This window comes from Bos indicus x Bos taurus, chromosome 13 (genome assembly GCF_003369695.1).
Source record: "Bos indicus x Bos taurus breed Angus x Brahman F1 hybrid chromosome 13, Bos_hybrid_MaternalHap_v2.0, whole genome shotgun sequence".
Classification (NCBI taxonomy): domain Eukaryota; kingdom Metazoa; phylum Chordata; class Mammalia; order Artiodactyla; family Bovidae; genus Bos; species Bos indicus x Bos taurus.
In genome coordinates this window covers 44,667,347-44,693,743 of record NC_040088.1, presented here as the reverse complement: position 1 = coordinate 44,693,743, position 26,397 = coordinate 44,667,347, and the positions used below count along the sequence as shown (strand labels likewise).

The 26,397-nt window shown below is 47.3% G+C and overlaps 1 protein-coding gene and 1 pseudogene across 2 annotated transcripts in view; one reads left to right on the top strand and one right to left on the bottom strand.

The window, feature by feature from the left end:
• DTD1 (D-tyrosyl-tRNA deacylase 1) overlaps positions 1-25,722 on the top strand; it is a 79,224-nt gene extending 53,502 nt beyond the window's left edge. Inside the window, exons 5-6 of the mRNA XM_027559614.1 lie at positions 13,664-13,831; positions 25,164-25,722. Of these exons, the coding sequence (XP_027415415.1) occupies positions 13,664-13,816 (153 nt within the window). The 3' untranslated portion in view covers positions 13,817-13,831; positions 25,164-25,722. The remainder of the gene's footprint in view (positions 1-13,663; positions 13,832-25,163) is intronic.
• Positions 16,124-17,091, bottom strand: LOC113903472 (annotated as a pseudogene). The gene has a single exon (XR_003514137.1). The product of XR_003514137.1 is annotated as a 60S ribosomal protein L5 pseudogene (transcript).
• Positions 25,723-26,397: the final 675 nt, after the last annotated feature.

Genomic DNA, 26,397 nt, shown 5'->3' with positions numbered 1-26,397 from the left:
ACATTATCCATTCATCTATGAGTGGATGCCTAGGCTATTTTTGAATCTTGGCTATTGTAAATAATGCTGCAATGGATATAGGGGTGCATATATTTTTTCCTAACTAGCTTTTTTGTTTTCTTCAGATAAATACCCAGGAGTAGAATTTCTAGATCATATGGTAATTCTATTTTTAATTTTTCGAGGACTCTCCATACTGTTTTCCATAGTGACAGCACCAATTTACATTCCCACCAACAGTGTAAGAGGTTTTTCAGTTTTCCCCATCCTTGCCAACACTTGTCATATGTGTTCTTTTTGATGACAGCCATTCTGACAGGTGTAAAGGGGTATCTCCTTGTGGTTTTGATTCATGGAGAGCGGTAGAGGGTTTAGTAGTATTGTCTTTTTAATGCCCTCTGAAAATATTGATTGGATTTTTAAATGTTCATTTCTGTTCACAGAATTATCTCTGCTCAGAGTCAGCTGTTCTGTTTAGTCTACCTGATCCTTCTCTCTTGAGCTGTGGGTGCTCCCCCAAGTGTCTGGCTGCTCTTGGCTGTCTGTCTGTACCTAGGGATGCTGACCCAAGTCAATTAATTAGGTGGTTGGTTGGTGGGTAGTTAGTTTACAGGTAGGTAGATTTGGTCTCCAGTTCTTCTGTTCCCTGGATCAGTGGGGGCACACAGCCTACACACATATGTGGGCAGGAACCTCAGAAAAACAGTGCAGGATCCCTCATCGACTCAGGTTTTAAAAAGGTCTGAGCAAGAGGTGGGAAAGGGTGCTTAACCGAGGGGCAAATTGGAGAGAGCAGCTTTATCCTGTAACATAAACTGAGATTTCACAGCAGTTCTAAGAACGGTATTTTTGTTGTTGTTTGTATTTGTTTTAAAAAGTTATTTTTATTTCTCAACCATTTCTCACACCAAGGACATCTTGCAGTGTCTGGAGACCATTTTGGTTTTAACAGGTGGTTGGGGAGGGAGAATGCTGCTAGCTTCTAGTGAGTAGCGGCCGGGATGCGGCTGAACACCCTGAGACCCACGGAGCATCCCGCACAACAACGGGTTAGTGCTAGTTAGTGTTAGTCACTAGTCGTGTCTGACTCTTGGTGACCCCGTGGACTGTAGGCCGCCAGGCTCTTCTGTCCATGGAATTCTCCAGGCAAGAATACTGGGCAGAGTGGGCTGCCATGCCCCCTCCAGGGGATCTTCCCAATCCAGGGGTCGAACCCACGTTTCTTGCGTCTCCTGCATTGGCAGGTGGGTTCTTTACCACTAGCATCACCTGGGAAGCTCTTTTAATTGGTGAAGAGATGGGAAGTCTGTTAAATAGGTTTTGATTCCCACAGCCATAAATATTCCATAGCAATGCCTTAGAGTCAGTCAGTCTATACAGAAAGTCTTGTAATGGATTGAAAGCCTCTTTTTAGTGGACGCTTAGATTGCTCCACAGTTTTTACTGCTGTAAAAACCAATTCATTGAACACCCTTTTGTATGTATCTTTGTGCACTAAGCCACTTATTTTCCACAAGATAAATTTTAAGAGGTGAAATTATTGGTCGAAGTGTGCAGCCACTTGCTGTGGGTTGCCAGATTGCACTCCTGAGGTCCAAACTAACTCTCCATCAGCATCATGTAATGTTCCTTTTCTTAAACCCTCATGAAGGCTGAGTATTATCATTGTTTAATCCTTGTCAACTTGGTGGATTCTAAATTGCATCTCATTGTTTTATTTGCATCAGTTTAATTGCTAGTGAAGTTGAGCTCTTTCTCATAAGCTTATTAGGCATTGGCATTTTTTCTTATGTAAAAAATTGCCTATGAACATGAATTTCAGATTCTGATTAATTCATTTCTTGTTTACATTTCTATTTTCTTCTTCACTGATTAGTTTTGGGATTTGCATAACTCAATTTTATTGGCTACATTACTTAATACAATTTCCTTTATTCGTCTCTCAAGAGGCTGGAGTTCTATGAGTAAGTTATTTATGCATTTATTTTTTAAGGATGGGAATGGCCATGATACATTCTGAAGACTTGCAAGTTTGGGGACACCCTGGTTGACTGGGAACGTTTGGGTCATCATCCGTTGCCTTCAGGTTCTATAGGTGTCATCCCAATGGCTGGTTGGCCTCCTTCCTTCCTTACCCACATGTCTGTCTGTCATCATGCAGTCATCCTTTCGTTCATGGGACACCCAGGTCCCTAGTGCTTTACTGCTGCCTCTCTGCGGGCATGTAGTCATGTGGAAGAGAAGATGATACTCTCTGTGTGGATTTCTCTCAATTTCCCTGACGGCTGGTCCTTCCAGGATACACTTGAGCCCGTGGCATGTCCTTCTGCAATGTCTTTACTTATTGCTTTCTCAGTATCTGCTCTGATCTCGCCTTTTCTCCCTTCCTACACGTGACTTCCAAGTTTCTGCTGTCTTTGCTTATCATCTTTTCCTCTGTGTATTAGGATTACATGAATTGATTTTCCTGAGTCATTAATTTCTTTCCGTAGTATTGGATCTGTGGTTAACTATATCCAGTGTATGAGTTTTCTTTCTTAAATTTTAAATTGCCTATTCAAGTAATTATGTGCATAATTAAAAATATTTAACATATAAAGGCTTGTAATAAAAATACCCTTTTTTGGCCTGTTTTCCCTCGTCCTTGTTCTCTTCCCCACAAGCAAGTACCTCTAACATACTTTAAGCTGTTTCCTTGGGTCCTTTCCCTCTTTATCCCTAAATAATAAACTTTTACCATTTCTTGATGTACTAAGTTCTGACATTATTTATCTCACATTACTGTAGAGGAGGAATCTGCACTGTTCACATCCCCCATCTTCCCAGTGTTGTGATATCATTTTAATTGAATCAGTAAATGGTTTTATGTTGCCATGACCCCGTGACTATGGTCACCCCAGGATCCAAGTTGTATCCTATGTTTTTTTTCTCTTGTTCAGTCTTTTGCTTTTCTGGGAGTGTGTACTTATCTTTTCTTCTTGAGATCCTGCTGAAAGCACTGTTTTGTCCTCTTGCTCCCAGACCTCTGTTTCTAAGCATTATCTGTCTCTAGGAATGGCACCCCAGTCCAGTACTCTTGCCTGGAAAATCCCATGGACGGAGGAGCCTGGTAGGCTGCAGTCCATGGGGTTGCTAGGAGTTGGACACGACTGAGCGACTTCACTTTCACTTTTCACTTTCATGCATTGGAGAAGGAAATGGCAACCTGCTCCAGTGTTCTTGTCTAGAGAATCCCAGGGACGGGGGAGCCTGGTGGGCTGCCATCTATGGGGTCACACAGAGTCGGACACAACTGAAGTGACTTAGCATAGCATAGCATAGCATAGGCCCCTTTCTGGGAGCCCCTCTGGAGCCCTCATGCCCACCTGCCCCCGCCCCCAATGTGGACAGGTAAACCCCTGGCGGCTGAGCACCCTGGCTTTGACCTCTCTGTAGGTCGTGTGCGCTGTTTTTCTGGGGCCCATGTCTTCCCCTTTTCTGGATTATTATGTTGCTCCAGATCTGCTCTGTTGGCATTTGTGCAACATGTGAGACCAAGTAGGGCAGAGGAAAGGTTCCCCCTCCTCTTTTTTAAGAGTCTTGCAAATTGAAGAAACATTTTGAATCATTTACAGAGCACTGTTAGTTTCAAATGCTCATGAAGAGTTTTCTGTTACCAATTATGCACTGGAATACCAACACTGAAATGGTTTTAGTGTCTCCTTAAACATTGCTCCCCAGTGATTAACCAGACACGTGCTGACAGCGAGCTCAGTATCAACTCCAGCCCTAGATGGATGTTGAATAAACCAGGCGCCTGTTATTTCTGCCTCTGAACGGAGTGGCCCAGAGAGGTTAGCTGTCGCCTGTCACTCTGGAGATTTTCCAGTGAAGGAAGGGCCCAGGGCACAGGCGTGAGGAGGGCTCTTGGGTCCTTTTCCCCAGTGGGGTGGGGAGGGGGTGGTCAACAACAAAACTCTTGGATGCTGAAACACATCGTTGGCCATGTATGTGGGCGACCAGTCTTCAGAGCATTCACCTGTATGAGATGTCACAGGACTGTAAACTGCATCCCTCAGCCCCTTGAATGGGGGACCCTCATCTCCCCCGTGGCCCTCCAGTATCCCAGGTGCTGACTGGTGGAGAATGCGGGGTCACACTGGCCAGTGACACAGGGAGTGCTCACATGAGACCCTGGCTCATCTCAGAGCATCTGAAGCACTTTGGTCGGGGTGCCCCCAAAGTGAGAGGCTTCGGTTCAGGTAGTTAACGTGGATAGTCTTCCCAGGGGGCACAGGGAGGGTGGAAACCAGATGGGGACGGGGAGCCAGCGTGTGACCCCTGGGCACCCCCTGAGGGACCGAAGTCACCTCCAGAGGTGCTCGCCTTGGGACCACCTGTGCTCTGGCCGGGCCTGCGGGCGTCTTCATGATGAAGGTGCAGATGCTCTGGCAGGAGGTCAGAAGTCGTGGGCTGGTGGGCAGCTGTCCTAACCCTGCAGGGACCCCAACAGCCTCCGCTGCGAGGATGGAGAAGCCCACGCCTGGGCTGACCTCCATCCCACGATGGCCCGAAACAAACCACCCAATGTATCGCATCGCCCGCAGGGAAGGCTGGGTGGATGGGGGGACAGGCAGCTGAGTAGGAATAAGGCAGAGACAGCAAGCACCCCACCCTCACCTACCACTGTGCATGCCTAAGAGGGTTTTTGTAAACAAGGGGGAAATTAGAAAATAAAATTAGCTTGCACAATTTCAGATGGGAACAGATGCCTCCTTGCTTGACTTCTCCCCACGCCCCCCACCCCCGGCTTTTTTTAATTCCCACAAAAACCTCAAGCAGAGTTAATAATGTATGAAAATTAGGTACCATGTGTGTACTTTGCTTTGTTATGTTTTTATTAAGCAGCCAGTTGATTTAAAAATAACACAACGCAACAGTTGACATAATGGCAGACGCCTTGGCGTGTATGGCAACATCCTCTTTGAATGTTGTCAGATTTTCCATTACACAAGGACACTTTAAAAAAAGAGGTTTCAGAATTATCGCATAATAGGAAATTATATAAAGTTACAGTTCAATAAAACAAATTGCCCGACACAAATTCCAGTTTTTAAAGATGGCTCGATCAGTTAGAACTAGTCCGAGGAAGTCGGTTTCTATAGATTGTTTAAAATCCCACCGTAGTCTGACACTTCTGTCTTCCTGGAGTTTCTCTAGGCTACTCGGGTTTGGCCTACTCTTTTTTTTTTTTTTTTTTTACCTTCTCTTCTGTCCTCTTCCTGTCCTCTGCCCTCCGGCCTGTTAGGCAGCAGGAGAAGCCGCAGGTCGTGGGCCCAGAGGTTTCCAGGACCTCAGCAGGTGCCCCGCCCCTGAGGGTAACGTGGGCTGGCTCGGGGGCTTCAGACTGAGGTGGGTGCCCTCTCCCAGGTTTCCAGCACCAGCCTGTGTCATTTCTTGATGGATCCCTGCCCATGGTGGAGGGGCTGCAGGCTTCTCTGGTCACTGTGCAGGGACCCTTGGGCTTTCCTGCACCTCCATGGTGGGGCTGGATGGCTGCCTCCTGTGTGTGTGTGTGTGTGTGTGTGTGTGTGTGTGTGTGTGATTGCACCTGACCCCAGGAGGAACACCGTCGGTGGAGCATTGCTCTGCTCCACAGCGCATCTTCCTTACTGTCTCAGGTGTGTTAATTAGCCAGCAAAACAGTTGTCTGGTGTCAGTGCATTTGGTGGATCTGCAGAGTGGGAGAGTGGTCAGCAGGCCGGTTTCAATGAATCGGCACCGTCAGGGCATTCTGGCGGCAGGAGTTGGTGGACCCAGGAAGGATGGCGAGCTTATGGAGGGAAGGTTCTAGAGCTGTTGAGAAGGACTCATGGGCTGCTGGGTGTGGGGCATTTTGTCTCTTAGCTCCTGTCTTTACTAACGAGGGGACATGCCAGCCGTGTCCCCTCCTCAGCAGCTTCCTGAGGTTGCCCGCTCGTGCCTCCTGATGTCAGCAGGTGTGGGCCAGTGTCTGCAGAGCCATCGTTACCTCGTGGTGTTTTAAAACGTAATTGCAGAGGAGACATTTGATCTCGATGACTTGCACCATAAGACTTTCGTGGAATCTTTGCAAGGGGTGGGTTGGAACAGAACTTTTCCATCTACACCACGGTCTATAAAAATCCTAGTAACTGACTTCATGGGGCTTGAGCTTTTCTTTTGTTATTTCCTTCACTCTCTGATTAGATTCTGCTCATGTGCAGGACAGAACAGTCTAACAGGAAATAACCAGCATTGAAATATCTCAAGGGCAAGACTATACCTGGTACCACCCTCGTAAGGACAGCACAGGTTTGGCTGCCCCAGCGCTAGGGCTGACCTCAGAAGCCCCTGTCCAGGTGAGCTTTGGCTCCTAAGGAGCCAGGTCAACAGGAAGCTCGGCTGGGAGTCCGGAGGCCTGGCGCTTTCCCCGGCCTGGCCGTGGCCTTGAGCTTGCTCTCTCAATTGACTCCACCCCTCCGTGGTGCTCAAAATCAATCTGGGAATAAGATGACCTGCTCTTGACTTCTCAGAATGCTCAAGGTGACAAATTGGTTGTCACCATCTAAGGGGCCATTTGTTTCCCTGGTGTGAAGACAGACTTTTAAGGGAGGAAATTAACATTTCAGGTTACACTCGTGGACCCTTTGAGGAGGGAGGTGCTCCTTTTAGTTGGCTGTCATCTGAAAGTCAAGAAGACCTGAAATGGTTTTTGTGGGATTTGTGAGAACATACAGAAACACTTAGAAGTTGTAATTATTCACACCTTTTTGCAAAATTGTGTTAGAAGCAAGTCTGAGGCACCGTTTTGCTCCAGGAGGGACCCTTCCATCAGGGGTTCCTGGGTACCTGTTATGTTCAGAAATGTAAAGAAATCACTTTTCTCGGTCCCTCTGACACGGCTGCTCGCGCCTGTCAGCTGGGTGGTTGGATGTTCCTGAGAGGGGCAGGCGTGTGGTGGCAACAGCAGACACACGTCTCTGTGTCTCCCCCTTCACACCCTCTCAGCCTGGACGGGTATCCCCAGCCGCAGAGCCATGCCCTCTGCTGAGCTTCTCCGGAAAGAGCAGAATCTCAAGGTGGCTGGAATGCTGACTGTGTGGACCGTGGTGCAAGTCTGGGACTGGCTGGTGTCTGCAGCACCCTGGAGTTGCTCCTTCATTTCGTGTTTTATGTCACCGTCCACTGGATTGTTCCACAGGCTGAAGGGACCCGCCTTTAAAGATGTTTCAGCAGTGAGTGCTGGACCGCCCACCACCATAGCCGTCTCCATCTGACCCAGCCCCCCAGTCAGCTGGCAGAGGTCTCCACCTCTGTCTTGGGTGATGGTTACCCCAGCAGCACCTTGTCCCACCTCTGATCCCAGCCAGGGGATGTTCTGAGTCCTGGCCATGCCTTGCCCTCCCTTCCTCAGCTTCTCCTGGCTCAGCCCTGACTTCCCTTGGCCTCTTGCTTCTCAGCCTTGTCCTCCACAGCCCTTGACCTTCTGGTTCAGTCGCCTCATGCCGGGGGGGCCTGCACCCTCCGCTGTGAGTGTCCTGTAGTGAAGATGAATACAGAGGCAGTGCTGCCTGGAGTGGGCCCACCTTCCCCTCCCTCCAGGGACTCCCGCCCCACCCTCAGCTCTGCTTCCATTTAGGCTTCCCTGAACTTGAGGGCCTGTACCCCACCAGCCCACCACACACTGGCCACCCCGTGTTCCCTGGTGCTGATTGCCTCTGCGGCTGCCCCTTGCTCGTGGCCACCCCGTTTATCTGTGGACAGGCTGGAGCCACACTTGCCTCCCTCACCCTGGCCCACCTCTCCTACTGCCGCTGATGGGCCTGCAGGCCTCTCCTGAGGTCAGTACCAGTGACCTCGAAGCGCTCTTCCAGGTTCTCATTGCTCTGGAGGCTTCCCCATCCTGCTTCCTCTTAGCCGAGTATCCAGTTCACTCACCTTAGGTTTGGTCCTTCTGATTCTTCAGCCACAGGTAGAAACATCCAGTCACACTGAGGTCCTGCAGTGGCTTTTTGGTAAACCACTAAGGAGCAGGATCTGGGTCAGGGCTGGTTTTGTTTTCATTTGTTGAAAGGAAATGGCCCCAAGGTCCCTGTGTGTCTCCATCTGCAAGGCTGAGTGCAAAGGAGGGTAGCTGCTTGGCCTGCCATGAGCTTCGGGCAGGATGCTGGGGTCGCCAGTGCTGTAAGCTTCTCCACTTCAAAACGGGGTGGTAATAGTTCCTTTCCTGCACACCCAGGGCTGAGAATAAGACCAGGCTGGAGTGGGGATCGCTAGTTATTTGTGTGGTGGACATTCGGCCCAGAAAGCCAGGGCTATGTCTGATTCTCCCCTATGTTCCTGGCACCTTGGACAGGACATGACTTGTAGCCAGTGCTCATAAATTTCTGAACTGAAGCTTATAGATTAAGGCCACATGACTCCCTGGAGAGAATGTAGAGCTTGGTGTCTAGAGGCCTGGGGTGTTGTCCCGTGTCTGCCTCTTGCATCCTGTGGACGACCCCTGAGCAAGTCTCACCCCCTGAAGGTCCATTTCTCCTTTACTTCGATGGGTGTGTGATGAGATGCTTTGCTGTCAGCTGGTCATGCTCCAGACGTGCCCACATGTAGCTGAAACAGTGAGGAACTTAGTGATCCGTGCCCCCCTCCAAGAGGACAGCTGATTCCTCTGGCTTGGCCCTGCCCCTGCCCCTCCTCAGGGCTTCTGTGTCCCCCAGACACCCCCTCCTCGTTCTGAGAACTGCCTCCATTCTGAGAAGTCTCATGCACTTGTGTTTATTTGGGAGCAAAATGGTCCTCTGAAGCCCCCTGGAGCTCCCTTAGGTCCGGTCCTCGTGACTGTGCCTCAGGTCCGTGTGAGAGCAGGCTCAGGGCCACTTCTGAGTAGAGGGAAGAGGAGGGACTGGATGGTGACTGTAGCTCAGGCCACCAGTGTGGTTTCTCCAGGGGATGCTGGTAAGGACACATCTGTTAGTGGGCTGTTCAGAGCAGTCCGGATCAGTTGGGCAGAGGTACAAAGCCAGGAGCCCACCAGGGGGCTGTATCTACCCCAGTGACTTTACCTTTGCCCAGTTGCATGCTTGAAAACAGGATGTGACTGCCCTGGTAGAGCTTAGGGAGCTTGTCTTCTGTGGTGTGGCCGCAGTCTCCACCCTGCCCTGATGTCTCATGTGTGGTCACTTCACTCATGCTCTTGCCTGGAGCCGCAGATCATGATCATGTTTGCGGGCCCTATGATGGAGAACTGTGACCTTTGTGTTGAACCAGCTTATTTGTATGTTAGGCACTTAGAGCATGATCATCTTGATTAAAAAGAAAGCTCTTTGTTTTCTCAGTGGATTTAAGCATGAGTCAGGGAGGTTTGGGTCTAAATAGTCCAGTCCTCTATTCTTTGCTACAACCACCCCCGACCTACCCCCCGCCACCTTCAGAGATGCGGCGCGAGAGGAATGGGCTGACCTCGGGATGGTTACCTGGCCCCTGGGGTTGTCTTGGCCTGGAACTGCCTTTGGAAGGTTTGGGTTTCACTTTGAGACACTAGAGCCTGTATGGTTTGCAAACTGCTTTGCAATATGGACCCTCTCAGATGATTAAAAAAAAATTCCCTGATGGTCCAGTGGTTAAGAATCCACCTGCCAATGCAAGGGACACAGGTTTCATCCCTGGTCTGAGAAGATCCCACATGCCATGGGGCAGCTAAGCCAGTGCACCGCAACTACTGAGCCCATGAGCTGCGACTACTGAAGCGTGCGTGCCTGGGGCCTGTGCTCTGCAGAAGAGAAGCCACTGTACACAGCCAAGAGCCGCCCCCTCACCTCAACCAGAGAGCCCACACCAGAAACGAAGATCCAGTGCAGCCAAAAATAAAATAAAAAATCTTTAAAAATGAAAAAACACAGAAACAAAAAGCAAAAGTCCTCCATTGCGCTGGTGTAGGTGTGTCACCACAGGCCTGTCGTGGTTTATATTTTCCTTGCCGTTTGTGTCCTCGTTAACTTGAAAGCCACGGCGTGCTACAGGAGTCTGTATGCACACCCTTTTCTTCTTCTTTTTCTTTCTCATTTGTTTCCTCAAAAAAAAAAAAAAAAAAAAATCCACCGCTTTCTTGCCTTGAGATGTAAATTCCACATTCTGGCTGCATTGGATTCCAACTTTTTCCGAGAAAAGGCTTAAATTTATTAGGTTAGTTCAGAATGTTCTCGCAGAGAAACTTTTACTCTGAGGCATGGAGCCATGTGTGGTCGGGGTTGTTTTAAGATAAATAATGAAAGAGTCAGCATCACATCCTTTACAGAAAGTCGGGCTGTGCCTGTTGCTTCAGTAATTGTCACACGTGATCCACAAGCTTGGTCCAGGGCGGCGGGCACAGGGCTGGGGTGGAAGGTCAAGTGGATGCTCCCGCAGTTTTACTCGGCATTGATGGCACCCCTGGGTCAGTGCAGAATTGGATGGGCGATGTGGGGACCTGAGGACCCTTAGGAAGCCTGCTTCTACTGGGAATTGTTCCCTGTCATCCAGCCAGGATCTGGTTTCTCAACAGTGTTAAAGAGTGGGAGGCAGATAACAGAATCACAAACAAGCCTTTGTGTATAATGGACTCTCAGCATCACAGAGCCTTGGTCTGCTTGTGTCACTGGAGATGGCCACATTGTTTTATATTTACCTCTAAAGAGGGGAACCAAAACCAAGAGATCCTCTTTGGGGAATAAAAATCATGCTTTCTCAGAGGCTAGCTTGGAACATATTCACAGTTATATAGGTATGTATAAGTATCCATCTGCCTGCAGACATGTATATGTAGAACACACATGTGTCAACGTGCATACAGACACTGATGTGAATATAAACTGCTGGCAGCAGCTTATCACAGTTCACTGCTGAATGTTGATTTCTAGATGTTTGGATTCCATAACCTAAGGACATGAAAAATAAAAAAGGAAGGGGTTGCCAACATCATGTTTTCTAAGGTCGTTAAACATTTTCTTGGTGGTGGATGGTAAGTAGACTTACTGTGATGATCATTTTGTACTATATACAAATACAGAATCACATTGTACACCGGAAACTGATAAAATGTTATATGTCAGTTATGTCTCAGTAAAAATTATTTTAGTTGTAAGATACACACAACATAAAATTTAACATCCTGCCCATTTAAAAGTGTACAGTTCAGTATGGTTATATACATTCATGTTGTGCATCCAAGATCATTTTACAAGAAAAAGAACTAGACAGATGGGCCCCATTTCCTGTCCTAATCATTTCATAGAGGAAAGAGTGCCAGAAGGGAAACAAGGCAGGGAGGCTGGCATCTTGTGTGTGTATGCATGTGTGCACACGCCTAGTCAGTCAGTTGTGTGTGACTTTCTGACCCTCTGGACTGTAGCCCACCAGGCTCCCACTGTCCATGGAATTTTCCAGGCAAGAATACTGGAATGGGTTCCCTTATCCTTCTCCAGGGGATCTTCCTGACCCAGGGATCAAACCCATGTCTCCATCATTGGCAGGCAGATTCTTTACCCATTGAGCCTCTGGGGAAGCCCAGCTGGCATCTTGATGAAGGATGTTCCTCCCGCGTCTGTGATAGAAAAGCACAGAGAAAATAATAATCATTTATGGAAACATAACAGTGCAGAGGGACAGAGGGCAAGGAGCTCCTTGTAGCCTTTACTCAGATGTGTAAAATGCTAACCTTCTTGTTTTGCCATTACACCTAAAACTAATATCATGTTTTCTGCCAATTATATCTTAATAATAATAAAAAAAATACTCGCTTGTTTCTTCTTTGCCTAAAACCATCCTGCTCACAGCATCTGTCCTTGAGCTGTTTGTTACCAGGCCACAGCAGGTCATAGAGCTCGGGCTGGAGGAGCTCAGCGTGGCTTCCAAGCATACAGTTCAGCGGTGGTATTTCTTCACAGTCAGACTTTGCAGACGAAGGAAGCCATGTGTTCATTTATGTCCTGGCATGAATCTTATCATTGCTGGCCTGAGTGCCAGTAGCAAGCATTTCACGTCTGGCAGTGGTCAGCAGCCCTGTTCTAGAGCTTGTCTTATTTTTATAGAAGTTAAGCCGGTGGTTACAGTCAGAGCCCGTATATATTCATTCTACTGTGATACCACGCTCTACTCTTTCTCCCCAAAGTTAACTAGTGAACTGACTTTGGTTTGTACTCTCCAAGCCCCTCTTATATCTGCTGAAATCCTGCCATTAAGGCTTCTGAAACTGACATTGGTTTGTATTGACTATAAACTGGGTTTAAAGACTTATCTATGTTGATCCATGTCCATCTGCTCTAGAGGATCACTCTGTATGACTGTGCCACGTTCTAATTACCTGTCTTCCTATCGGTGGACACCTGGGTTGTTTCTAGGTTCTTGCTGATACATTAATACCACAGTGCACATGCCAGGGAGCCTTTCCTGCACACACGAGACGGAGTTTATCCCAGGGAGCTTTCTGGGAAGAGAGTCACCAGGTCAAAGGGGAAGAGAAGGCTTTGTTCACAAAATTGAATTCCCTGCTCAACCAACCTGGCTATTTACTGCAGTTGTTCAGGCACCTGGAGTGGGAGTAGGGGGAGAGAGAATATTAAGTCAACCAGTAATAAATTTGGTTTTCTGGACACCAAATTGAAAGTTTCTGATTATTGATCTGTCTAAAGGTTTAGCTCAGAGTCTAAAAATAGTAAAGCAAGCATCTGGCAGGTTGCTTACAGTGACTTTTCTTCATGTCTCTGGGCTTGGGGCAGAGACCAGTGGGGAGCAGCCAGCCCTTCAGGTTCCCCCTTTTCCATGTGAACAGCAAAATGTTTGCAGACTTGGCCTGGGGAGCCCATGAACCTGGGTGTTGCCATCTGTCAGGCTTTGTCACAGATGGCTCTTCTGGTCCAAGAAAGTCCTCTGGCCACAGCTTGGTCCATCTCCTCAGATGAGTTTCTCAGCATGCCTTTCTGGAGTGCTGGGCATTGCTCAAGAGTTCCAGCAGATCTGTCTTCCCGCTGTCTGGTTGTGGTCTCTGAACAAGCTGGGGAGGCACCCAGAAGGGCAGAAGTGGCCTCGGGTGGCCTCAGGTGGCCTGGGGGACATGTGTGAGGGCCCCATGGCAGCATCTCCAGGTAGCCGCCATGCAGCCCGCTGCGAACACCAGGGCCTGGACCATGGATGAGTCTCAGGACAAACCGAGAGCTAAGGGGATGTCCACATGCTTTTTGTCACAGCTTCTCTTAACCTTCAGTAAATAGGAGAGTGAGCTTATCTAAAGAGCTTATCACTCTTTAGGAAACACTGAACAGGAAGACAACCTGCCCATGAGAAAAAGCTATAGAGCCATGAAAGAAAAAAATAGCTAAACTATAAACTAGACTAAAAGCCTTTCCTGCTCAGCCTGTCAGAGCAGCCTATGAGTGGACCCTTCCCACAGACCCTGGGACAGGCTGAGCTATGGGGAGGGTCTGACGGAGATCACACGTCTGATGCATCTGGTGTCAGATGGATAGACAGTGGGTATGGTATCTGGTGTGTCAGAGCCAATGCGATACCCCACATTATCAGACAGAAATCATTGTCCGTGGTTGCTGCCTGTGAGGTCATTGGTGTTTTGGACATACAGGCATAGTTTACATTTGTAAAATAATTCTTTCTTTCTTTTTTTAACAACCAGCTGTCAAAGCTTGAAAAGCAGCAGCAGAGGAAAGAAAAAACCAGAGCCAAAGGGCCTTCTGAGTCAAGCAAGGAGAGAAGTGCTCCCCGCAAGGAAGACCGCAGTGCCAGCAGTGGGGCCGAGGGGGACGTGTCCTCGGAGCGGGAGCCGTAGGTGGGCTGGATGCAGGTAGGGTGGCCTCCTCGAGCTACGTGGTCTTCTTATGTGGGGGCACTGGTCAAGGATGGAGGATGGGACGGCTTGGGGCAGTTTACTTTATGGACGTTCGCTTGTGGTCGCCTTAAATCCTGCTGCCCTCCAGGATGGAAAGAAGAGCTGAGATGCACCTGCATCAGCTGACCACTGCGGTTCTTAATGCTACTAGAGTGTTCCAGACTTGAGCTCCCACTTCCACACTTTCCTCTTGGGAGCTGTGTGTTGGGGGGACTTGCAGCTGGCACTCTGTGCAGCCTCTCACCTGTTGTCCTTCACTACACCCTCCTGGCGCTGCCCACTCATGTTCCAGGGGGTTCCCTGTAGTTTTGGGTCCAACTCCCTGCCTAAAGGTCATGGGGTCGATGTCTCTGCTGCCTGATGGCCCTTGGCTTAGCTTAATTCCCTGTGAACACATCACTTGCCAGCATTCACTGGTGCAGGGAGAAGCATGGGAACCGTCCAGCCACATGTCAGCTGGCACACTGGCGTGGGGGTGTGGAGGGATGCGGGCGAGACTCCAGGGAATGAGGGATTGAGGGGCAGGACCTTGAGGGGCCAGTGGAAACGGGGCGAAGGGGGCAAGGGCATGGAGCTGCCCAGCTGAGAGGAGAGCAGGTGTGCGTGTTGGGATGACCTGGACAGGTGGGCGCGGGCAGAGGCTGGAGAGTGGGCACATCGACTGCTATCCGGATGCTTGTCTGAGGCAGGGGCCCAGAACAGTCCAGGCCGTGGTGAGTCTGGTGGGCGGGTCTGAGCCACCTGGGTTCTGTCCTGGGGTCCCGGGGGGGCTCTGAGAGCTGTCAGGTGCACAAGGGACACAGGTTCCAGTTTAGAAAGGTGAGCCAACAGCCCTAGGGAGCAGGCTGGAGGGCACAGGCCAGTGGGGAGGCAGCTGCAGAATGCATGGGATCAAGAGCCGGTGTGCAGTTCAGAGCCTTTGGCCTGTGAACTGTGGTTCAGATCAAGTCCGCCTGTGGGTTAGGGTTAGGGTTAGGGAACCCTAACCCTAACCCTGGGAACCCTAACCCTAACCCTGGAGATGCCACATAGTGAGAGAACACCTGGGACGTGGCTTCTGCCTCTGGAGTGGGGTGCCTGGGGTCTGCCTGTGGGATGTCTGTTAGGATGCTCGCTGCCAGCACGGAGACAGTGAGCTGAGCCCGCAGGTGTGGCCAGGCGCGGTGGAGCCGGCTTGCCGACAGGCAGGACGCAGATCTCGGAAGAGGTGGGGTTGCTAAGCCATGTTGTGAGGGGGCCATGTGGGATGGTCAGTCCTGTAGGTCCTGTTGACTTGGCCCAGGCTCCGTGTTTTGTCAGAGTGTCACTATGGGGAGGTGACAGCCATGTCCACTGATCTGGGCTCAACGTGTGTCACACACTCATGTGAACATGAAGCCAAAGTTGGAAGGGAGTCCCTTCATGCTCGGCCTCCTTTGTCATCATCACAAACCCCACCTTGTTCTGGATCTTGATGCTCTGACCTAAAGCCACTGATTTTTATTCATGAACTGAAACAGTTGGTATGAGTTTTGTTGTTGTTCAGTCACCCAGTCGTGTCTAGCTCTTTGCGACCCCTATGGACTGCAGCATGCCAGGCTTCCCTGTCCTTCATTATCTCCTGGAGCTTGCTCAAACTCATGTCCATTGAGTCGGTGATGCCATTCAACCATCTCATCCTCTGTCGTCCCTTTCTCCTCCTGCCTTCACTGTTTCCCAGCATCAGGGTCTTCTCCAGTGAGTCAGTTCTTCACATCAGGTGGCCAGAGTATTGGAGCTTCAGCTTCGGCATCAGTCCTTCCAATGAATATTCAGAGTTGATTTTCTTTAGGATTGATTGGTTTGATCTCTTGCAGTCCAAGGGACTCTGAAGAGTTTTCTCCAACACCGCAGTTCAAAAGCACCATTTCTTCAGCACTCAGTCTTTTTTATGGTACTCTCGTATCTGTACATGACCACTGGAAAAACCATAGCTTTGACTGTACAGACCTTTGTTGGCAAAGTAATGTCTCTGCTTTTTAATATGCTGTCTAGGTTTGTCATAGCTTTTCTTCTTTAAAAAACACATAGCAAGGAGCAAGTGTTTTTTAATTTCATGGCTGCAGTCACCATCTGCAGTGATTTTGAAGCCCAAGAAAATAAAATCTAGACACTGCTTCCACTTTTTCCCCTTCTATTTGCCACGAAGTGATGGGACCGGATGCTATGATCTTTGTTTTTTTTTTTTTTTGCTTGTTCAATAAGTTTATTATTCTTATCTGAAAAATCTTGATAGAAAATTGTAGTTTGGTTTAACTCTCAGCAGCTCGTTCCTGAGCTCTAAGGAAGCTTGCCTTCTTCTGAGCTACCCGATCTTTCTTCTGGGCAAGTGACATTTTGGGACGGTTCCACCTCTTCTTTTTAACTTCTTTCTTAGGCTTCTTCTCATACACTGGATTCTCTCGTATTGCAGCATGAGCTTTCTTATACATCTCCTCCATCATGTCTGGAGTTACGTTGTTCTTTATGTACTGAGAGAATTGTTTCTTGTAAGCATCTTCATCTTCCTCAATCAGGTAGCGCATGTAATCTGCAACGTTTTGCCCCATGATGTGCTTTCGGTGTACCTCAGCACTGAATTCTTTGCTTTCTGAATCATAACCAGGGAACCATTTGGTACTGTGAGGGATAGACAAGCCTCCATCAACAGCTCCCTTTAGGGCCCCAAAAACTTTATTCCCGGTAGTAGTTCTGGCAAGTCCTGCATCCAGGTAACAGGTGAAGGCACCAGGTTGACCATCGATGCTTTCCACATTGTATTCATCTCCAGTCACCTCGACTTGCCCTTCATAAATTTTGTCCATACCAAACCTATTAAGAAGCCTGCGGGCCAGCAGCAGGCCAGTACAATATGCCGCAGCATAATTTGTCAGGCCAGCCTTCACACCATATTTTGGGAGTTCGTGAGCATAAGCTGCACAAACTATCATATCTCCTTCTATATGGGCATAAGCAATCTGACAAATGATATCTCTGTTCGTTACACGAACAATCATTCTGTATTTAGGTGTGTTGTACTTATTTTTATCTTGGATTACCAATCGTTTCCGAGCATAGTAGTCAGTTTTGCCCTCTTGCCTTCTTCTGAATTTCACTTGGTATCTCTTGAAGTAGGCCTTGTTCTCGACAACTTTAACAAACCCCATCCTGTGGATCAGAACCCAGACTCCGTGGCTTGCCACAGAGCTGCAGAACCAGCACGGCTCCAGGGGGGAAAAAGCTATGATCTTTGTTTTTTGAATGCTGTGTTTTAAGCCACCTTTTTCACTGTCCTCAGAAGGGAGTCTTCTGAACCTGAAATTTGGTGTATAAGTCATGTTTGGTATTCATGAACACACATTTAACCTTTTATGTGGCATATATGTGTAGAAGTTCCATTCCCACCTCTTCCAAGACCTGCTGAGGACTTGATCATCATTGATATAGTCAGTTCTGTCGTCAGAAATACCGTTACCACCTCTGACTTACAGTCCGTCCAGAAATCCTAAATCTGGGGGTGACGGGCCACATAAAGGCAGTGTGCAGGGCGGCTCTTGAAGTTAGTTTTCTGATTATGCTAATTAAGTGAATCCAGCCGTGACTCAGAACTTCATCAGGTTCTTACCTGCATCCTACCAGTTTCTGTGTGACAGTGAGTGAGTTATGTCGTTTCTGCTTCCTTAGTTTTTCTTCTATGAACTAAGTGAGTGGAGTTCAGTGATGGTGGAAAAGGCAGGCAGGCCACCACGCCCAGCGGACGGGGTGGATGGGGACCCCGTGTGGGTGAGACTGCTGTGCAGGGTGCCTCCAGGTCCCCTCGGCAAGACGTGGCCACCAAGACGTGGCAGAGCCGCTGAGGGGCCGTCTCGCCTGCCCTGGGAAGGTGCAAAGGAGCTGCATTGGGTCCCCTGGGCCAACCGCGGGTCTCAGTGGAGGGGAGGTGAGCCCCAGAGGCTGAGTGGTCAGCTGCGTCCAGGCAGCGAGGTGTCTCACGGCCTCAGCCCTTGACGAGCACTGACAGGCCTCGCAGGTTTCAGCTGTGACTTCCGTCAGGTGTCTGGGTGAGCCTTGAGGGATCTGTGGTGCTAGAGACCGAGGTGTGGCCAGGTTGGCCAGGGTCCCTCAGGACCACGTGTGGGGCCCAGGTGCTGGCACCTTAGGAGACAGACTCACTGAGCCTTGAGGATCCAGCCGCTGCTGCTTATGGGATGGAGGCTCTTGAGGCAGTGTAGATGGGTCCATGAAGATGTCAAAGCCACATTTATATGAATATAACTGCAGCCGCTGGGTTTTGGACCAGGGGCCTGAAGTGAAACCTCCTTTCCTGACTGTTTAAGATGGGGGGTCCAGCTGTAGTTATTCACACCGAGATGGCGGCAGAGACTCTGTGGCTGGTGCAGGTGTAAATTGAGGAGGGGTCCTCTGAGACACCCGCACCAGGCGAAGACCAGGGGACGCTTCCAGATTTGTAGACCCTACAGGGGTCTCCACAGGTCTATTAGGGGTTTGAGGCCTGTGGACCTGTGCTGCCCTTCTGCCGAAATGTGTCCTCCCAGCCGCTCCTCCCAGAGCTACCACCCAGTGTCCAGAAGTCTGTAAGAGCAGACAGGTGGTGACAGATGGAAGGTGACCTTGCCATCTACCTTGCTCTACAGGAAAACAGTCCCCCCACCTCCCCACAATGAGGGGAGCTGTGGTTTTCATTTGATATGGGGTTCATTTACTTTTCTTTAAAAACAAGTGCCCTCAGGAGCATCACAGGCCTGAAGGGGAGCAGCTCTGAATTTCTGAGGCTTGAGAGAGAAAAAAAAAGCAAGAGAAGATGGAGTGAGAGGCTGCAGGATCTTGGGCAAGTGTTTCTTTGAAAATGAGCCCAAACCCCCTTGGTTCAGAGGACATTCCCAGGGTGTCACCATCTCTCTGTTATACAGCAGACATTCCTTATCTTACCAAATGGACATGAAACTGCTAAAATCAGCTCCTCTTTTGTCCTCCATCCCATTCCTCAGGCTCCTCACTGTGCTAGGAGGATCCAAGGTTTCCTGTGAGGCCGCAGCTCAGTTACCCTCTTTCTGGCCCATGGCTAAAGGCATCAGGGCTGCTGCCTATGAAATAGAGTGTGGTTTCCACTTGGGACCACAGGCTGCAGTGTTCCCTTGTTTGAGCATCGACCAAGCTGCCCCTGGGAGGGTGTGAGAGAGGCACTCCCGACCAATACCCGCATTTCTGTCCTGAGGTTTCAGCCCTCGAAACCAAACAAGGAAAGTGTTTTGGATGCTGCCATCCGTGTGCTTTTCCAACTTAACCTTTGTCTGCATAGTGAGACGAGTCCTGGCAGAGCACGTTTCTTTCTAAGGCGCTAGAGCAGTTGTATGTGTGTGTGTGTGTATGCTCTGTAGAAGGCTGTCTCGTCACTTTTTGCTGCTGTTTCCCTGGTGAAGGTGGGATCTCTCATTCCTGAACTTTACTTTGCTTCCCTGTGTCAGTATTCTTGTCACTTTTTCCATCCCTGTGCTGGTGTTTCATGGTATAAGACACTCTGTGCCTGCGATAGTGTTTTTATTATTTTTTTTAACTTTAAACAACCTTTTTCCAGTGGTTTCCTAGAGTTTGCAGTCTGCATTTTTCACTAATCTGAGCCCATCCTCAAACAGCGTGGCCACCTTATTTGTGCAGGTGCCTCATGGAAGCGGGTCCCAGACCTGGTGATGCTGTGTCACTCATGTCACCTTCCGTGTGTCCCACAGCCCAGTGCATTGTTACCTATTATTACCTTATAAAGACTTTTTTTTTTTTTTTTAGATGAACCAAGAATAAGAAAAAGAACTGATCTGGGGACTTCTCTGGTAGCCCACTGGGTAGGGCTCTGTGCTTCCACTGCAGGGGCATGGGCTCCATCCCTGGTCAGGGGATACACTTCCTTTCATTATGTGAATCCAAGTTTCTGACCTGTGTCGTGTTCCTCTTGCCTGAGAACTTCCTTGAGCGTTTCTTGTGGATCAAACCAAGCCTTCATTTCCCTTTCACTTTTGAAGGATAGTTTTGTTGGTATAGAATTCTAGATTGGTGGTGGTTTTCTCGCTTGAACATTTTAGATATCTCATTCCACTCTTTCCTTGCTAGCGTAGTCTCTCCTGAGAAGTCCTGTGTAACTCACAGCCTTGTTCTGCTGCAGGTAACGTGTGCCTCTCCTCCCACTCTGCACACAGCTTCTTTCAAGATTTTCTCTTTGTTTTTTGCAGTTTGCTTATGATCTGCCCCAGTGCGGTTCTTGATGGGTATGCTCTGAGCTTCCTGGGTCTGTGATTTGGTGTCTGGGCTGTTCTTGGCCATCATTACTTCTCTGCTCTTTCCACCTTCTCCTCCTGGAATTTGGTTTTGTGTATGTTATCCCTTGTGCAGTTTCCCCAAGGTTCTTGGACAGTGTGTTTCTTTCCCCCCACTCCTTTCTCTCTCTCTTGGAAGTTCAGTTTGGAAGTCTGTGTTGACCTTCTGCAAGCCCACTGACTTCTCCTGGGGCTGATGAGCCCACAGGAAGCTCTCTTCCTTTTCTTTTGATCCTTTCTGGAGCTTCTGTCTCTCTGCATACATTACCTGTCTTTTCTCGAGCGTTGTCTACTCTTCCCAGTAGAGCCCTTAACATATTAATCGTAGTTACTTTTCCTTATCTGACAATTCCAGCATCTTGTTTTAAATATCTAAGCCTCATTCTGATGATTGCTTTGGTTTCCTGAACTTCTGGAGTCTATAAATGCATGTCTTTCAATTCATCTGGGAAATTTTAAGGAGTGTTTCTTCCAGCGTTATTTTCTGCCCTGTTTTCTCTCCTCTTGCTGGAAGGAGGTTATTGGTCCCAAACCACAAGTGTTGTTCTGGCCTTTGTTTTACAGGATGCAGATATTACACAGGAGCAGGCATATTATGTCACTTTACTGGCAAGGGGGTTGGATTTACTTCCTTGCACCTCAGTTGCCTTATTTATTAGAAACAAATCAGCAAGACTCTGACCGTAATAACGATTCTGCTTATTGCTCAAGTGCAGAGCTAAGCTTGCTGATAACCTGGAGTGTGCTAATATAGTAGACACTACTTGCCTGTGGATATTTAAATGCAAATTAATTAAAATTAAATATGTTTAATTTCCTTAGTCACAGTAGCCACATTTCAAGTGCTTAGTGGCTACGTGCAGCTGGTGGCTGCTACGCTGCGCAGAGCTGATAGACCACAGTCTGTCACTGCACAAAGTTCTTTTGGGTGGCATTAGCTTAGAGGGGGAGAAGGCAATGGCACCCCACTCCAGTACTCTTGCCTGGAAAATCCCATGGACGGAAGAGCCTGGTGCGCCGCAGTCCATGGGATCGCTAAGAGTCGGACACGACTGAGTGACTTCACTTTCACTTTTATGCATTGGAGAAGGAGATGGCAACCCACTCCAGTGTTCTTGCCTGGAGAATCCCAGAGATGGGGAGCCTGGTGGGCTGCCGTCTATGGGGTCGCACAGAGCTGGACATGGCTGAAGCGACTTAGCAGCAGCAGCTTGGAGGGATCAAACTAAGATTTTTGAGACCGTCATCTGAGCCACTGTGGGTGTGGTTAAATATGAACAAGTATGCATTAGAAATACGTGGGGTAGAATTTAAGGCAAAAAATAAAAACTGACTGCTGTCAGAGTTTGTTCCTTCCATGATCAAATGACATTAGTTTTATTTTTTCCCCTGCTTGGCTTATTAGTTGACACCAAGCTTTCCTTTCTCAGTTAGAAATGACACCATTGTCCCTATGTTCTCAGTGCCAAGCCAGGACCCACAGAACTCATGCATAGGAAGAATGTCTGCTCTGAGAGCGTGCCACAGGCCTTACTGGGGTCCCTAACATGCTAGACAGGCTGCATGAATCCTTCATTGATAACACTGACCTCCCAGTAGCTTATGTTTTTCATGGAACAGTCTGCTTTTTCTGTGTCAATGAGCTCATGTTAGTTTCCAGCCATGACCAGAACTAAATAAAAATAAATGAAACTAGGTTCTTTTGACAGTGGTTTGGAGAGCAGGTCTGTGGTGTGTATGTTCTGACTCTGGCAGTCACATCTTCTGGTTGCTCAAAAGGCTTAAAACCAGAAACAGATCAGCTGGAAGTCAGCATCTTTGAGAGACTCAGGGTTTATACAGGCTGTTGAAGGAGCCCTTGCTCCTGACCCTGGACTCTCTCCCACCCAACCAGCGTTTGAAGGCAGTGAAGAAGAACCACCCCAGCAGCTTCTTTCATAAGGTCTTGAAATAGTGGTGCCAAGTTATTAGACACTTCTTAATGCTTTTATGTTTTCTCTAAGCAGAAAATTCTATGGCTTTCTAAGTTTACAAAGTTGGAGACATACTGTAGGTATAATGTGACCTGTGTTTACCATCAAGCAGAATATCATGAGCACTTTCTGGATCGTTTATTCTTGTGTAGTAAACCATATCACTTTCATCTGCACATTGGATGCTTGAAGCATAAATTTATTATCACAGTTCATTAAAATGTAGAATATTTAATGGTAGGAAATGTAAAAGAATAATGTGTTCAAACAGGATCCCAAAGCTCATTTTAGGTTCAAAAACAAAGGTTTTAATCTATGCCAAGAAGGTGGAGTTCCCCAAAGATGGGACATGGAAACTAGTTTCAGTATTTTAGTTACTGGTATTGCAGGTGAGAAAGGTGTTGAAAGGCCCTGGCTCTTAAGTTTGGGTTAATATCTTGATTGAAATATAGGAGCAAGTGGGTTACTTTTCTGGACTGTAAAATGGAAGTATTATGGTCTCTGGGAATTAAGTTACGTATTACCTTTGTGTTTTTTCAGATATCGGTTACAATGTAGTGCAGAACTGTGGCAGGTGGGTTTCAGAGCACGAGGGTAGACCTGGAGGAAATTTTTATTCCTCTTGTGTGTCCAGATAGACCTAAAGAACTTGGACAAGCTGCAGTTCAAACAAGCCTTCCTCATGTGGGCCTGTGAACTTCAGTGTCAAGCTGGGCTCTGGAATGGAAGGCTGATAATTCCATTGAGACATCTACTCATAATATGACTCTTTCCTAAGAGTGTGACCTGTGTTGAGTACATCTGTTGGAAGCATGTTTACAGATGTGGCATCTCCATGTGTAAACTACTGTGCTTTTGCTTTTACTGAAGTTCATCCAATTAATTTAGATCTGAGGGGATAGAAACTGCTCTGTTAAGTCTGGGATTTAGTTAAACTTGGATGACAAATCAAGAAGCAACAGTTAGAACCGGACATGGAACAACAGACTGGTTCCAAATCGGGAAAGGAGTACATCAAGGCTGTATATTGTCACCCTGCTTATTTAACTTACATGCAGAATACATGATGAGAAATGCCAGGCTGGATGAAGCACAAGCTGGAATCAAGATCGCTGGGAGAAATATCAATAACCTCAGATACACAGATGACACCACCCTTATGGCAGAAAGTGAAGAACTAAAGAGCCTCTTGATGAAAGTGAAAGAGGAGAGTGGAAAAGTTGGCTTAAAACTCAACATTCAGATATCTAAGATCATGGCATCCAGTCCCATCAGTTCATGGCAAATAGATGGGAAAACAATGGAAACAGTGTCAGACTTTATTTTTTTGGGGCTCCAGAATCACTGCAGATGGTGACTGCAGCCATGAAATTAAAAGACACTTGCTCCTTGGAAGAAAAGCTATGACCAACCTAAGCAGCATATTAAAAAGCAGAGACATTACTTTGTCAACAAAGGTCCATCTAGTCAAAGCTATGGTTTTTCCAGTAGTCATGTATGGATATGAGAGTTGGACTATAAAGAAAATTTTATATAGTCTTCAGTGCTTTATAAAGAGCACCAAAGAATTGATGCTTTTGAACTGTGGTGTTGGAGAAGACTCTTGAGAGTCCCTTGGACTGCAAGGGGATCCAACCAGTCAATCCTAAAGGAAATCAGTCCTGAATATTCATTGGAAGGATTGATGCTGAAGCTGAAACTCCAATACTTTGGCCACCTGATGCAAAGAACTGACTCATAGGAAAAGACCCTGATGCTGGGGAAGATTGAAGGCAGGAGGAGAGGGGACAACAGAGGATGAAATAGCTGGATGGCATCATCAACTCAATGGACGTGAGTTTGAGAAAGCTCCAGAAGTTGGTGATGGACAGGGAGGCCTGGCGTGCTGCAGTCCATGGGGTCACAAAGAGTCAGGCACAACTGAGTGACTGAACTGAACTAAACTGGATGACAAATGGTTGCCATGTCAATCTTGGCATGACCATCTGGCTTTTGTTGTAGGCTCAGAATTGCAAAAGGAAATTCTAAGAATTGCCAAGGAAGACACTTGGGCATTCTATAGTAAAGAACCTACCCTCCTTTGAGCAATATAAAAAATATCCCAAGAACAAGCATTTAGTTTGTACCCTGTTCGTATGCTTTCTTTAGGCTCCCAATCCCTCTGCCTCCCTCGTTGTTAAAAGTATGTGGAAATGAGCCTTGTATTTTTTTCAAGAGATTTGTCCATTTTATCCATGTCTAATTTGTGGGCATAAAGTTGCAATATATCCTTTTCATTCTTTTAATGTCTGTAAAATGTTCTGCTGTTGCCTCTTTGATTCCTGATACTCGTAACTTGTTTCTTCTCTTTTTTTCTTGATAAGTCTAGCAAGAAGTATATTAGTTTTAGTCATCTTTTTAAAAAATTTTCTCTTTTGTTTTTCTGTTTGAAATTTCATTACTTCCTGCTCTTGTTATTCCCCTTCTCCTGCTTGTTTTGGGTTTACTTTGCTTTTATTCTTTTAATTCCTTAAGATGGAAACTCCAATTATTGACTTGAAAGCTTTCTTGTTTTCTAATGTAATAAGCATTTGATACTATGAATTTTCCTCTAATCACTGCTATAGATGAATATCACAAATTTTGATTGTTGTATTTTCACTCACTTTAAAATGTTTTCTGATTTGCCATGTGACTTCTCTTGGATACCAAGACCATTCAGAAGTATGTTGTTTAATTCCCAGATACTTGGTTGGTGTCTTTTTGAGCTCTAAGGATGAAGTTCTGCTAAATTGGCGTCTCTTTGGTGAGAGGTATTAGCACTGATACATGACAGCACGGCACATTTCTCCCAGTAAGGTGAAAAAAAAACACTGTCATTCTCTTGTTGTTGTATGAACTTGAAAGGATATCTCTAGCTGTTTTGTTATGCTTGGTCATGTATTTTAATATGATTTGAAAGCAAATTTTGGGACCTTTCTGAGTAATATGTCTTATCTTTGTTCTTTTTAGTGCATTATCATTGGGCAGAACTGGATCCTGAAAAATTCATGAAAGATGCTAGGCACCTGTACTACTTTAAAGACTTGGACCTGAATCCTGAAAAGGAAGATGGAAATAAGAAACTGGGAACATACAAAAACACACAAAAGACCACCAAAGGAGCGTTACCATTTTTTGTTGCTGCTGTGGCTTAATAGAGGAGATGGGTGCTGCCAGGATGGGGAAGGTGCCCCATGCACAGGGCAGCAAGGAACACACTCAAGGGTCCCCTCAGGAAGGCCACGTTGGTTCCTCTGATTCTCGGCTTGCTCTTGGAACAGGCTGGCCCGACAGCACTTGTCATCAAGTCCTCCTTTCACCCTGTGGTGTGTTTCTGAGTGTCCATGATGGGTCCCAAATGCGGTCACACTGTCCATGTTTTTCCAAACACTGGCTAGGCCAGGGCTCATGTTAGGGTATAAAGAGAACATTCGTCCATGATAATACATTATGTGAGACCTTTGCATCTTATAAATTTTCTCTTTTTTTCTAAAAAGAAATAAACTCCAAAGCTCAACAAACCACTTTATTCTTAGCCAAATTCTGCTATGTTTCTTCTTAAGGATTGTGTTTGTAGAAATATGACGTGTCTGACCCTTCTGCATCTACATACACATCTTTCCAGATAACCCTTTTGCAGGGGGCCTTCCCTCAGGGTCCACACAGGCTCCTGCTTCTATGGTGAGAGCCTGTCTGGTGATTTATAGTTGGTGCCATTTTCCTTGGACAGTAAGTAGCAGGAAAGGGGAATGTGCCTGTGAAGGAAATCCTCTTCAGAAAGGCCAAGTGACTAACACCACGTGCATGCTGCTCTGTGTCTGGTTTATCCACCTCTGGGATGTAGCAGGGGGAAGCCCCACCATGCCAGACCACACAGATGACCTCCCAGGAGCCGCATGGCTGTCTGGGTGTCCAAGTCCCCATAGCAACGTGAAGGAAGAACTGTGTCTGGTAAAGGGTTTCTCAGTTAAGTTTGATCTAGTGGTACAACAGTGATAATTTTTAGACGTTATATGATGTCAATAATAATAATATATTACCATACATAATATACATAGCATATCTGTAATATACTAATGCCTATATAGTTATCCTCTCTTGAAATACTTCTTGCCTAAGTATAGAAGAGACATCCTTATTTGGCATTTTGGTGATGTTGAAACTTTTCTAAAAGCTCATGGCACCTGGTATTCCCAGGCAATCT